At 37.1% G+C, this 14,689-nt stretch overlaps 1 protein-coding gene across 5 annotated transcripts in view; it reads right to left on the bottom strand.

The window, feature by feature from the left end:
• The window catches only part of RABGAP1L (RAB GTPase activating protein 1 like), a 705,349-nt gene that overhangs the window by 174,635 nt on the left and 516,025 nt on the right, over positions 1 to 14,689 (bottom strand). For all 5 annotated transcript variants that reach the window (XM_007480823.3, XM_056815570.1, XM_056815569.1 and 2 more), the window contains one exon: positions 6,582 to 6,623. In XM_007480823.3, the coding sequence (XP_007480885.1) occupies positions 6,582 to 6,623 (42 nt within the window). The remainder of the gene's footprint in view (positions 1 to 6,581; positions 6,624 to 14,689) is intronic.

The raw sequence follows: 14,689 nt of genomic DNA, 5'->3' as shown, positions 1-14,689 counted from the left end.
TAATCATAGTTCTCCCTAAATGTCCTTCTTTGGGACCTTTAAAAAGACAACAGAGGAATCCATATTTTTTTCTACTGAGGTCAATTCCTCAAGAGAATAGAACTTGTCCATCTTTTACATGTATCCTTCCCTATATCAAAAGAAAGAAGAGACCCAAAGCTACCTTTTGAAACTATAGCTTTCCTTCTAAAAGCATGACCATACTTCCAAAAGAGTAGTTTATTGCTCTTGCCAAAGAACACTTCTTTCCAAACACAGCTAGATCAGAAGTCAGGAAGACCTGACCCTTAGCAAGGGACTAAACCTGTATATATAGTTTTCTCATATATAAAAAAAGAGATGACAATAATAGCACTGATATGCCCTCCAAAATATTATTGTGTTAAAAGAAAACCTTAAAATACTGTACTATATAAATAAACGCTTAGCCGTGGTTAATATTCCTTCCCAGAAATATATTACATATTTAGTAGAGGCTTATGCTGCAGAAATAGATTTGAATCCATATCTTCTAAAAGGGATTAATTAGTATGTTAACGAGGTAATGAGTAGCATTTCTACTTTGGCCTTTGATCTCCTACACCAGTTCCATTAACCCTAACCCTCAATTCACTTGAGCTTTTAAGCGCGCGCGCACACACACACACACACACACACACACACACACACACATCACTCAGTAATCATTTGTAAAATGTCTCAAATAACAATCAGCTCTACTACTCAGCCACTGCTTCAAATGAAAACAGTAGAGTCAAAGGAAGAAGAGCCATTAACCAATTGGTCAAGAGGTCCCAAGGAAGGTGGATGGTTCTTTAGCTGTGATTTCTGTTACTTTGTTTTCTTTAGTTGTCCTTCCTAGTCTGCCCTCTTTCACCTTCCTCCCTCCTGCCATTAGCTGAACAGTAACTACTAACTTGATATTTATTGAATAATTTGAAAATGCCATAATGTTTCCTATCAATGTTCCTAATCTCTAGGGTTTATAATCTAGTGAAATAAGGATGGTGCATGACTTTCTCTTTTGATTGCTGGGACCTGTTTGGCTTTTCTTCTGTCTTGGTGCCTTGGGGGCAGGTCGTGGAAGGCTACATGGGGGTAGCTCTGGAAGCATGTGTAAAAAGAACAAACAAATTGAGTTCATTAGGAAGGTTGGGATCCCCCCCCCCAAATATGTTGAAGGAGGGTGAACAAGGAGTTTAAAGGAATACAAAAACATGATAAAGAATTATGTCTAGTGAAACCAGGTACAGTCTTCGCAGGGGTCAAAATTGTGAGAGTATACAGCGATTTCTGTAGTTTATATTTCTGAGTTAAAGACACTATATTGTCAGCATCCCCCAGGGCAAAGCCTGGCCAAGGGGAGGGGGATTCACATTCAAACACATAAGTTCTGACTGAAACAAAATCTACAGGATACGGGCAGTAATACCACATGAAATTAATTCTTTAGGGTCAACATGGTTCTTTTTTCCCCAAGTAATCAAGCTTCTTCTTTCTGAAAGTGCCACAAAGATGATCAGGACATCTCATTTCCTATCGTACTCATGTGAAAAGGCAACCACAAACCATAAATGCTGAGATGGTAGAATCAAAAAAAAAAGAAAGAAAAAAAAGAAAAAGAAAAATACTGAGCAAGCAGATTATATAACTTTGTTTTACTGAAGCCCTCATTGTGGAATGGAAGTGACTCCGAGTTCTCAAAGGTTATGCCTACAAAGCACAAACTCTGGCTCATCTTACTGACCTGGAAAGGCTTTGAGCATGTACAGGTCTATGGCATGAGAAGCAGTTGAGGCAAGGTCAGAGGGTTGGTATCCAGAGCACTGACCAGCAGGGGATGGATGGGGGGAGGGGGGGCACAAATATAAAGAAAATAGTCCCTGATCTCAAGGTGTTTACATTCTAGTGAGGGAAAGGCAATTAAAAAAAAAAGAGTGGAAAAGTCAGAGTGGAGAGAGTCTGGAGCAGAGCTGGAAGAGTGAAGGAATGAGCATGGCTGGCAGGGGCACTTTCTCAGATGGAGGTTCCCAGGAGGAAATCAAATGAAGGAGGGGGGATTCCAGGACAGGATCAGAAAGCACAAGGAGTCAGGAGTGGAGCAGAGGAGGGGATTGAAGGAGAAGCTCCTCTCTTCTTAAAAATAGATGCTTTCTTGCATATAAAATCAACAAAGTAGGAACTACAAATAAGAAAGGCTTAGGCTTTTGGGTGAGTAAAAAGCCCATTTCCTGGAATTAAGTGAAAGACTGACTCATGCCCTATGGAAGTTGTAACCACAAAGCAATCATCACTTTTCCTAAATGTCAGCTCCTCAGTTTTTGCCTCTTATGCCGAGATCCCCAAAGTGACTAAGTATGTGATTTGGGTTTATTGAGCAAGAAGGGTGGTAGGAATATAAAGAAATGAAGTGCCAAGGGAGGGAAACTTTATGAAACCAAATTAAATACTGTACTAGGCCTGTGGCAGTTAAGTACCAATTCTATAAGAAGCAGATGATTCCTGGAGTTATAAATAAACCAATGCCCCACAGAATTCTATTCATGCACTTCTATATGGGACAGTGGGAGGAAAAAAGAGCAAATGATTTTTCAATTTAATTACTAAGAAAAGAAAAGGTGTGTGTGTGTGTGTGTGTGTGTGTGTGTGTGTGTGTGTGTGTGTGTGTGATGTGTATACTACACACACATAAATCTCAAATTCATCCCCTTCTCTCCAATGACAAGGCCACCAGCTTAGTTCAGGCTTTATCACTGCTCACCTTGAAGACTATAATATTCTCCTTTTTGAAAGAGAAAAAAAAACAAAACCCTTACCTTCCATCTTAGAATTAATTCTGTATATTGGTTCTAATGGAAAAGGAGGGGTAATGGCTAGGCAATGGGGTTTAAGCAAAGGGTCACACAGCTAGTAAGTGTCTGAGGCTAGATTAGAACCCTAGACATCCCATCTCTAGGCTTGATTCTCAATCCACTGAGCCACCTAACTGCCCTTTGTAATACCTTTCTAAGTGTTCTCCATGCTCCAAGCCTTTAATTCATTCTCTGTACATTTGATGAATTGATATTCACCGAGCAAAGGTATATCTATCACTCCGCTTCTGAAGGATATTCAGTAACTCCCCAGTGCTTCTAAGACAAAACCAAACTCCTTGGTTTCCCACTTAAAGCTCTTCACAATCTAGCATTGGTCTACCTTTCTGGATCCACTTCACACTGATTCCCTTCAGGTACACTCCGGCCAAAAAAGGTTGCATACTTTCCCCCAAAATCAACATTCCCTTTTCCAGTCGTTTTTTCCAGGACCTTTCAAATATTACAAAGAGGATTTTAAGCTAGTTCTGCATGCTGCCATGTTGCTATCATTGAAGGGCAGGCATGGATTACTTTCCTCACAATAACTCTATGAAGTGTGTAGTGTAAGTATTATTTCCAGGAGACGTGGCTAAGCACCTTACCCAAGATCAATAATTACTGAATAAGATACAAAGGGAGTTATCTAAAAGTTTCTATGTTCCTATACAGACAAATCAGAGCTGTTGTGCCTTCTGCTTTCTATTAAATTCACACTGGAAATAATCTCTTCCATTTTGAAGGTCTATCTCTGTAGTACGAAGTGCCTATGACCAAGACCAATGGACGCCCTTACTTTATGATCTGCCATTCTGAGTTCCTCTGTGACATTTGTCTTCTTGCTCATGATGGCACGGCGGTGTTCTCGGAGGCTATGCCAGCAGGACCCAACCTTTGCCAGGTCTTCTCAAGCTGAAAGGCTTTGAGAATGGGCCATGCCAATGTCTTTCCCATAGGTGGTCTGAGGATCAGATTAACCAAGTTTGGACAGGTTAATCCCCAGCACAGCAGCTCCCATATAAAGATGCTTTATTTTTGTTTTCAATTATAGCAACTCATTAAACAATCTAGAATATCATGAAAGGGGCTATGATATGATTAGGGGACATATTACATAAACGGATCACAGCTCCCTAAAGTATTGATTATGGTATATGTAGTGAGTATGTGACTCTAAGTAGTTAATCAGGCTGCAGTATTTAATGATCTAACAAATGAAAAAATTAAATTTGATGTTCTGTTGGTTTACTTATTTTTGTTTTAAAGGAAAACTCTGGGGGGCAGCTGGGTAGCTCAATGGATTGAGAGCCCTAGGTCCTAGGTTCAAATCTGACCTCAGATACTTCCCAGCTGTGTGAACCTGGGCAAGTCACTTGACCCCCATTGCCTAGCCCTTACCACTCTTCTGCCATGGGACCAATGCACAGTATTGACTCCAAGATGGAGGGTCAGGGTTTAAAAATTAAATTAAATTAAAATTAAAAAATAAAGGAAAACTCAGTAGGCAAGGTATATATCTAATGTATCCAGGGGCACTTAATATATCTTAAAGAATGCAAAATGCCACCTACTCTGCTGAATCACTTTTACTCACCTCTCCACAGCTTCTTCCTTACTTGACTTAATGCCCAACATGAAAGCATTCAAGCACTTTTCAAAAAAGTAGGTGCCTTTAATAATACTATTCTAAGTCAACCATTCTTATCAGAAAACAACATTCCTACTTTCTTTTTTCTCTAGCAAGAAATATATTTCCACCCAAATATAAAAATAGCACAAAATGGCACAGTACCTGTAATATGAAAATGTGGCCAAGAGACTTCCCTTACCCCCAGTTACAGCACTTAAATAAATCTCAGATGTGTCACTTCCAAGCTGTATGACTGAGTCTATAATTTTACTCTTCTAGAGCTCAGTTTTCTCATCTATAAAATGAGAGGGTTAAACCAAATGATCTCTGAGGTTCTTTCCAGCTCTAAATCAATGACTCTATTATTATAATTCAAACATTCTATAATTTGTGGGCATTTGGGGAGACACTGTTCTGGATAAAGTTTGCTCTAGGAAACTTATTCACAGCTATAGTCAAGTTAACTTGGGATAATTTTCTCTGGACATGATGTACATCCCTATATGCCATGTTCTACCCATGGAGCACACTGGTATTCACACTTGCACTCGTGTTCCTCTCCTTTATCTCCTTTTTCTCTGGGAGATCTAGAATAAGAATGTGCCCTTCTTGTCTTCTCAATAAATTTTATCCCAGTATTTACAAGCACAAGAAGGCAAAGCCACAGCCAGCCTGAGGAACAAGTGAGAACATAGCTCTCCGGCCAACGTAGGGCTCTGTATTTTGGTAGAACCTCCCCAAGAGAAAGTGGGGCACAGAGAATAGCACACTGGACTAGCAAGGAGGAAGCTCCTTGATTTGAATCCTGTTGCTGACTCTTGCTATAAGGACTGACCATTGGCAAAGTACCTAACTGTCCAACGAGTGCTCACAATGAGCTCACGATGATGCTCATTTCTTCATCTGTGAAATGGGGATAATCATACATCACCGACCTTGCCTCATGGGGCTGTGCTTACGTAACGTATATTGTAAGATGCTATACATGCCAATTATGATATACTCCAGGACTCTTAACATCAACACATTCCAGGCAGGAATGAGAAAGTGTTCTCTTTACATTTTAGCTATCTAATTCCTTTTCGTTTCTTATTTCTTATTCCTTCAGATATCACCTGGTCACAAAGCTCCTTATAATAGATATGTTAAGTCATCCATCCCACCTTCCCCTCCCCTAGCTTAAAAACTAGAATTCTATTAATTGTGGGACTTGGCCAACACTCCAGTAACAGAATGATGAAGGGTAAAAACTGCTTAGACTTTTTCCTTTAACCCCACAGAAAATGTCTTGTTTAAGCAAGAATAGTAGCACTCTGTGACTGTGTTGGTATAAAATTCCCCAAAGTAATAATAATTAAATTCTGATGTGTTTCCTAATTATTCCAGTAAGCAGGGAAACAAGTTCAAATTGAACCTGTATTAGGTCCAGGACACTACAGAAACATCTTTATAATTCAATTATATGTACAGGTCAGCTCTAGTGACTTGATCGTGGCAAGAAAGAGCTTAAGAAAGACTAGCATTGTCTTAAAGCAGCAGACTTTATAGTTGTGTTTTTTTTTTCTCAAAGTCCAACTACCATTAAAAGAAATGCTTTTAGGAATATTTATCCTCCTAATATATTTGCAACGATTTCCTACATTACTCTCCTATTTCCCACCCAGATTATATTGAGACCCTAAAAAAGAAAAGATTGATTCACAGATAAAGCAATAGTTTTTTGTTGTTGTTTTTTAAACCCATACCTTCCATCTTGGAATCAATACTGCATATTGGTTCCAAGGCAGAAGAGTTGTAAGGGCTAGGCAATGGGGGTTAAGTGCCTTGCCCAGGGTCACACAGCTAGGAAGTGTCTGAATCCAGATTTGAACCTAGGACCTTCCATCTCTAGTCCTGACTCTCAATCCATTAAGCTACCCAGCTGCCCCCTAAAGCAATAGTTCTAAAGGGCAAACAACCACCACAAGAATAATTCTGAAATTTTAAATGGATCTTTTTCTTTAACCTTGTAGTCTAGAAAATAAAATTCACATTAGGTCGTTTATGTCTTATAGGTAAGCAGAAAATCCATATAGTTTTAAAAACAAAGAGAGACTTACCTTTAAGAGTGCTAAAGCTACATGGAAGATTATGTTGAGACCCTGAAAAAGAAAAGAAAAGGAGGACTAAACACAATTGTTACATCCATTACTATTTTTTCTCATCTTTGTTGCATTTTTGATAAGATTCCAAACAGCAATAACCCAAATTCATAACTGAAGCTGCTATTTGCATATACATTCAAATTTACTGAGGATCTTCATAAAAATATCTCTTTCAGGCACTATAAATTATTATCATTATATGAGGATACCATACTTTATCATATTTTTCAGTTGTTTCTAGCAGTCTACTCCATGATAAAAGTCTTGCTCAGAATGACACAATTATTTGAGGGAAAGCCTAAAATTAAAAGGAAATATTTATAAATATGAACTTTAATCTCTAGTCAAATCATTATCCTCTTATTTATGAGATGAAAATTGCTATCCTAGATTCTCCAGTTAAAAAACTTTGGAAAAGATTGTTCCTCATTGCTTCTCATCTTTAAGCTACCAGTGGCCAAGTATTTATTTTTGTATAAATTTTTGTATATATTTGAATAAATTTTCTCCTCCAAAGAAATTTAACATTCTTAAGGGAAGGGAGCTTCACTTTATTCTTATGCCAAGCATATAGCATAGTGTATGGCACATAGTAGGTACCTAATATATGTTAACTGACTGAAGGAGACAGTGTCTTTTTGGATATATCCAGCATTCTTCCCTCTTCTCTTTAACTGCCTAACCAAAAGATCTTATTTGTCAAAGTAATAGAGAATTAACTTGAATAATATGTCAAATCATCTTTTCTTCCTTCCTTGATATTAAAATGAAATTTTATTCTTTCTTGGAAAAAAAGACTCCTCAGTAAGATCAGAATCTTAAAATCAGGCAGAATATTTTTAGAATATTTTTTAGAAAAACAAATGAAAGAATGAGAAGTCATACTGGATCTAAACATTGGAGTCAGCCAAATGGAGTTTGAGAAATGTTAAGGTTATTAAGTCACAAAGACAGGGAACATTCATGGAAATATAGAAAGTGTTGCCACAGACTATACCAAGCCAAGGCAATCTGACAGTGCCATAAATAATCAAACTGAGTTCTTCAGGATTTTCTTTCTTGGTAAGTTCTTTCCTTGGAAGCTCTCCAGCATGTACGTGCGTGTTCTCTCGTTCTCTCTCATTCTCTCTCTAAATTTCTACTAAATTTCTACTAAAATGCTAAAAATAATTTGGAGGATATTTAAATGGGCATTTGGAAAATCTCCTTTTGTAGAATATATCCTTTAATAACGATCAAAAGAAGTATTGCAATAGTTATTTTGCAAAAGTTTGGGTCTTATCCATTTAAAAAAAATAATGGAATTTATGGATGATCTACAATTGCCCTGAATAATCCAATGGCAACAAATTCACAAATATTAAGGTAATTTTAGAGCCACATTTGAAGAATCACCATATAAAAAAAGTGGAATAAATTTGATTTTGTTGGTCAGAAAGAGAAAAACAGGGGTCATTATGTAGACATTACAGGAAAAGAAATTTTGGACTTACAACGTTAAAAAAAAATGGAGCAGGCTATTGCAGAGAGAGTATAATGAATTCTCAGTCACTAAAGATCCCTAAAAAGTAGGAATGCCAATGTCCAGAGCAGCTCCAGTAGGGAGTCATGATTCATTTTGTGGTTGAACTTTTAGCTTTTATTCCTCCCACTCTAACATTCTGATTCATCAGATCTATAAAAGGTCCACATGTGTACAGAATAATTATTGAAGAAAATCACTATTTAATTTTAAGATGTTAGGCCCAGCCACAGCATGGTTACGGCATCAAGCATAATATCTCTAAGGAAGCTCTAAGGTCTGCCTTGTGTCTTGTCAACCTATTTCAAATCTATGCATAAAGAATAAGACTGGCAAAAACATATAATGATAGAGAAAAGAACTGGGAAGGCATTTTAGGAGGTTGTTGAAGTGGGAAAGGAAATGAGGAAGCTCGTCTTTCCTCTATCATATCTGGCTCCTATCAAACAATAACAAGCACAGAGACAGACAAAGTTAGCCCAGCCACTAGCTGTCCTAGGGCACCTCCCTAATACTCCATGATGGAGGATCAGTTCTTGGTGTTTTACAAGCAATGTAGTTTGTAGAGCATGGAGAAGGCAACACGGAACACCAAGAACTCAGGTTGGAAAGCTATAATGGAGGGCTTTGAATACTTTTGGTAATTGAAAGGAAATTCATGTCTTTAAAAAAAAACAGAAATGTTACAAAATAGGTTCTAGGCATAGTAAAGATTGGTTTTTCATAGGTACTAAAGTATAGGAAAGAGCAAAGATAAGATAATCTAGTAAGAGGGCATTAGATTAGTCCACGTGGATGATGACTGCTGGTTCCGGTGTGTGGCAATGGGCCTGGAGAGGAGGGGACAGATGGAATAGGTTATGTAAAAATGGAATTTTGAACCCCGGACTTCAATTGCCAGAAGTCCTTGGCCACTTCCCAGAAGGCTTTGTTAACCTCATCTGAATTCCAACCTGGGCTGAGAACAGAAATTGTATTTAGGCTGACCCTCCGCCTACTTTGGGTCTCTCGCTCCCTGTTTCCGCTTCCAAGCACACACGACTCTCAAGATGTGGTGTAAAGTGAATGGGCCTTTCGGCCCTCCTAGCCACGAGCTTTCTTATTTTGTATATTCTTTATTTCTTAATCTTTAATAAGCCTCATAAAAATATAACGCTTTTAGCAGAGAAACTAATTTTAACGACTACAGTTAGAATTTCTAGTAATCAGTTATTCATTCTATATGAGAAGGAAGTAAGAGGGGAGAGTTACACAAAACTCTAATGTTTTAAATAAGAGCAATAGAATAATTGATGGTGCCTCTGAGAGAGCTAGTAAAATCAGGAGGAGCAGGTTTTGTGGGGAAAGCTCAAGACCTTTGGTTTGGTCATGAACTCGCATTGTCAGTAAGAAATCTAGGAAGAGATATCATGAAGGCAGTTGGAGATGAAGGCTATGCCTACTACCTGTTCTTTCAACCTCATCACCCCTCAGCAATAACTCTCCACCTACGTTTCCATGTAAATATCTTTCCTTCATCCTACTTAGTAAAACTTTACAAAACCTCAAAAGCAGTCAGATACTACTATCCCTTCCTACAATATCCCCGTCTAGGCAATGGGTAATTCCTAACACTGTTTTCAATGGAGGGAAGGAAATATGGCAGCTGTACTCTTACAGAATACACAAGCTTTGAGAACCACAGAGTGATGATGAAGGCTTCAAGTTTTCATCTAAAGCAGAAATTAACTTTTGGGGGGGGAGCCAGCAACCCCTCCGGCAGTCTACGAAGTCTGTGGACTCATTCTCAAAATAATGTTTTTAAATAATCAAAGGAAATGTCAATTTCAGTTTGAAGTTAGTGAAAATAAAAATTAACTTTTTCCCATCCAAGTTGTCAGACTCGGAAATCCATCCATAGACATGAGGTTATGAACCCTAAATTTATAAGGAGCAGATGACTTTACAGTACTGGTCATGGGCATTGAGCCATTTGGTAAATAGTTACTGTACTAATCAACAGACATGATGACGATGATGATGACAACGAGGACAATGACAATGACAACAATGATGATGATGACAGCTACATACTGCTTTAAGGTTTGCAAAGCACTTTAAAACGAATTTCAAACTCATTACCACCTTGGGATGTAGGCGCTATTATTATCCCTATTTTACAATTGAGGTAGGCAGAAGTTAAATGACAACACAACCGAGTCACACAGCTAGTAAATGTCTGAGGCCAGATTTGAACTCAGATCTTCCTGACTTGGGACCCAGAGCTCTTATCCATTATGCCACCTAGCTTCACCACCTAGATGTGAAACAGAATTGTCCTTGATCAGAAATGGAGGGAACAATTGGGTCGCTGAGTAGATTGAGAGCCACACTTAGAGATGGGAGCTCCTGGGTTCAAATCTGTTCTCAGACACTTCCCACCTGTGTGACCCTGGGCAAGTCATTTAACCCTCATTGCCTAGCCCTAACCACTCTTCTGTCTTGGAACCAATACACAGTATTGATTCTAAGATGTAAAGTAAGGGTATAAAAGAAAAAAGAAATGGAAATCATAAAATGTTTCCTTCTGTTACACTGGACTTGAGAGTGTCTTTCACTTCCAGGGTAAGCAGAATATACAAAGAAGAGACGAGGATGAAACAAGGGCACGGTTTCTCTGTTCCAAAAGTTGAAGATTAAAGAAAGAGAAAGATGATTGCTTTAAAGGTGCTAGGTCACAAAAGGATAAAGCTCTTTGTGAAAGGGCCCAGACCTCCTACAGACAAGCTCAGGGCCCAGGTGTATGCAGAAATACTTCCTCAATACATTAGAATTTTTCTGCTTTAAAATTCAGTCAAGATTGTGTACCAAAGAACACCTATAATTAATTGCCCCAAATTAAATAATTGCTCCAAAGTACAGCTCATAATGTGCTGACTGAGGTGAGCCAACAATAGAGCCCCCACAATCCCCCGCAAAGAAAAGCTGATGGCTGTGAGCTGACTGATGGAAGAATGATGCCAAACCTGGCTCTGATATGCAGGCAACCGTGGGCTCAGAGAAGGCTGACAAATCGTGCTGAGAAGCTGTCAGAATCTATGCTGGAAATGCTAAAAAGGGAGTGTCCAAAAGTGCCAAACTCCATCATCACCTGGGGTCCTCATGAAACAGGAGACCCAGCAGAGAAGGAAATGAATGATAGCCAGAAAGGAAAATTCAGACACACACAGAGCATGGAGGGAAGATGAAAATAACTGGGTCAGGCTGGATACAGCTGCATGCAGACACAATAAGTCAGGTCCGGTTGGGTCTAGTTGGACTGAGGATGCATAAAAGTTCTTTCAGAATCCCTGAAATCAAAGCATATCCCCTAAATTGGGGAATGAATAATGCTTTTGTTGTCAGATGTGACAGTTGGGACTAGCGTAAGAGAACAGAGAATTTATATTGATTCTCAGAGTGGAAAGAGACTGAAGAGAATTGTCTGAGACCCAGCAACAGCATTACTAGGTTGTACAACTGCTTTGTACTACCTGCAGAGTCTCCATCTACATCATTCCCGACAAGGCGTTGGAAAGCCCCTGACAATGAATCCCTTCCAGTCAGTGGTAGGGAGAGACTTCCATCCTACTTTGGGGCAGTTGTCAAAATCCAATATTCCAACTTAAACCCTTTGGTTCCAAGTGAAAGAAGACTAATTCCTCAACCACAAGGCTACTTCTCAAATATTGGAACTTTTTTATCTCTAGATTCTTCTCTTACTTAGGTTAAATATTCTAATTCTTTAAAGCAACCTGAATATGGCATAGACGAGATCTTTCTCTGTTCTTCTTGTTTTTTGTTACCCTTCAGTTCATCAGCATCCTTTCTCAAATAAGGGCACCTAGAATTGAGAACAATTCTCTATATGTGAGCTAACGAAAACAAAATGAAAATGGAATTACAATCTCTCTGTTTTGGGCACTGTTCTTCATTTATCCAGGGCTTACTTCATTTGTAAATTAGAACATGGTGCCTTGAACATATTGAGTGCTTAATAAGCATTTCTTGGTCTGACTCGGCTAAATGAAGTTGATGATCACATTTGCTTTATTGACTTATGGCACCTTTCCATCTCAATCCCAACCTGTAAAAGTGAACTTCATATTTTGGAACCCAAGTGGTTGATTTTAAATTTATTACTATTCAATTTCATCTTACTAAGTTTACACCATTATTTCAGTGTGACAAGATCTTTTGAAATTCCAAACTTGAAAATGTGTATCTGTAAATAAATACATTAGTAAAAGAGAGAAAAAACAGATCCATGAATTGAGTATATAATTAAAAAACTAGAAAAAGAACACACTGAAAATCTCCAATTAAACACCAACATAGAAATCCTGAACATCAAAGGAGAGATTAATAAAACTGAAAGTTAAAAGACTTTTGAATTAATAAATAAAACTAGAAGATGGTTTTATGGGGGAAAACATAAATATAAAATAGATAAACCATTGGTTAATTTAATTTTTTAAAAAGAAAGCAGAAAAGGGAAAGGACCTTCTTGTATAAAAATGGTTGCAGCAGTTCTTTATGTGGTGGCAACAAATTAGAAATTGAGAGGATGTCCATCAATTGGGGAACAATGGAACAAATTGTGATGCATGATGGTAATGGAATACTATTGTGCAGTAAGAAATGATGAACAGGATGTTTTCAGAAAGAGCTAGAAAGATCTACATGAACTGAATCAGAGTGAAATAAGAGGAATCAACAGAACACTGTATACAGTAACAGCAATTTTATGGAATGATCAACTGTGATAGATTTAGCTATTCTCATAAGTGCAATGATCCAGGACAATTCTGAGGGACTTATGACAAAGAATGCTCTCCACCTTCAGAGAAATAACTGTTGGAGTCAGAATTCATATAATTTTTCACTTTAGTTTATTTAGGTTTTGATTTTAGAGTTTTGGTTAATAAGTATTCTCTTACAAAAATGAACAATGAGGAAATATGTTTTGCATAACAATACCAAATCAAATTGCTTATCATCTCTGGGAAGGGGGAGGGAGGGAAGAAAGGGGGACAATTTGGATCATATAACTTCAGAAAACTTAGATGGAAATTTGTTATTACATGTTATTTGTAAAACAAAATATATTAAAAAGAAAAAAAGCAAAAAACCAAATCACCAGAATCCCAGTGAAAAGGGTGAATACACAATGAATGATGATGAAATTAAAGCAATCATTAGGAGCTAAAAATGAAACAGATGAACATTTATAAAAACATAAGTGCCTAGATGAATAGAACCTTTTCTATTCATAACAGAACACTTAAATAACCCTATTTTAGAAAAAGACATTGAATTAACCTTAAATGAGTTCCCTTCAAAAAAACAAAACAAAACCCAAGAACTAGATGGATTTACAAGTGAATTGTACCAAACATTTAAAAAACTAATTCCCATATTATATAAACTATTAAAAAAAAGGTGAAGGAATAGTACCAAATTTTTTCTATGACACAAATATAGTATCAATACCAAAACCAGGAACAGTAAAAACAGAGAATGAAAATCACAGACCAATTTCCATAATGAATACTGATGCAAAAAATTTAAATAAAATTCTATAAAGGAGATTATAGCAATATATCACAAAGGTTATATACTATGACCAAGTGAAATTTATGCCAGGAATACAGGGCTACATTGGAATATTTCTAATATTAGGAAAACTATAAGCATATATGACTATATCAATAATAAAAATGACCAAAACATAATTATATCAATAAATGCAGGACTTTTTATTTTGCAAAATACAGCACCCATTTTTATTAAACACACTAGTAAGAATAGCAATAAATGGAACTTATCTTAAAATGATAAGTAGTACAATGTAAAACCAAGAATTATACCTAATTTATCTATTCAGTGCTATATCAAACTACCAAAATTATTATACAGAGCTGGAATTAATAATAAGATAATTCATCTACCATAACCAAAGGTCAAGAATATCCAAGGAATCAATAAAACTATATTGAAGGAAGGTGGCCTGGCAGTTCTGGATCTCAAACAATATTATAAAAGGGGTAACTATCAAAATATTCTGATGCTGGCTAAGAGTAGTGGATCAGTGGAATAGATTAGATACACAATTCAAATTCGTAATAACCTAGTGTTTGATAAATCCAAAGATTCAAGTTTTGGGGACAAGAATTCACCATTTGGAAAAAATTATAGGGAAAAGTAGAAAGCAGCTTGGCAGAAACTAGGTAGAGACCATCATCTCACACTATATATGTCAAGATAGGGAGAATATGGGGAAAATTTCCTATTAGCTCTATGGATAAGGGACAAGTTTACGACCAAACAAGAGACAGCAAGGATCACATAAAAAGGATAGTTTTAAATATATATAATTAAAAGTTTTCACCCAAAAAAAATCAATGCAATCAAATTTAGAAGGAATAAAGAAACTGGGGTCGGGGGGAGACTTACAGTAAATTTCTCTAATAATAGTCTCATTTCTCAAATACATAGAGAATTGAGTCAAACATAAAAATAA

This window comes from Monodelphis domestica, chromosome 2, assembly GCF_027887165.1.
Source record: "Monodelphis domestica isolate mMonDom1 chromosome 2, mMonDom1.pri, whole genome shotgun sequence".
Lineage (NCBI taxonomy): Eukaryota > Metazoa > Chordata > Mammalia > Didelphimorphia > Didelphidae > Monodelphis > Monodelphis domestica.
Note: the sequence above shows the minus strand (reverse complement) of the source record. Positions and strands in the feature narration are given on the sequence as shown.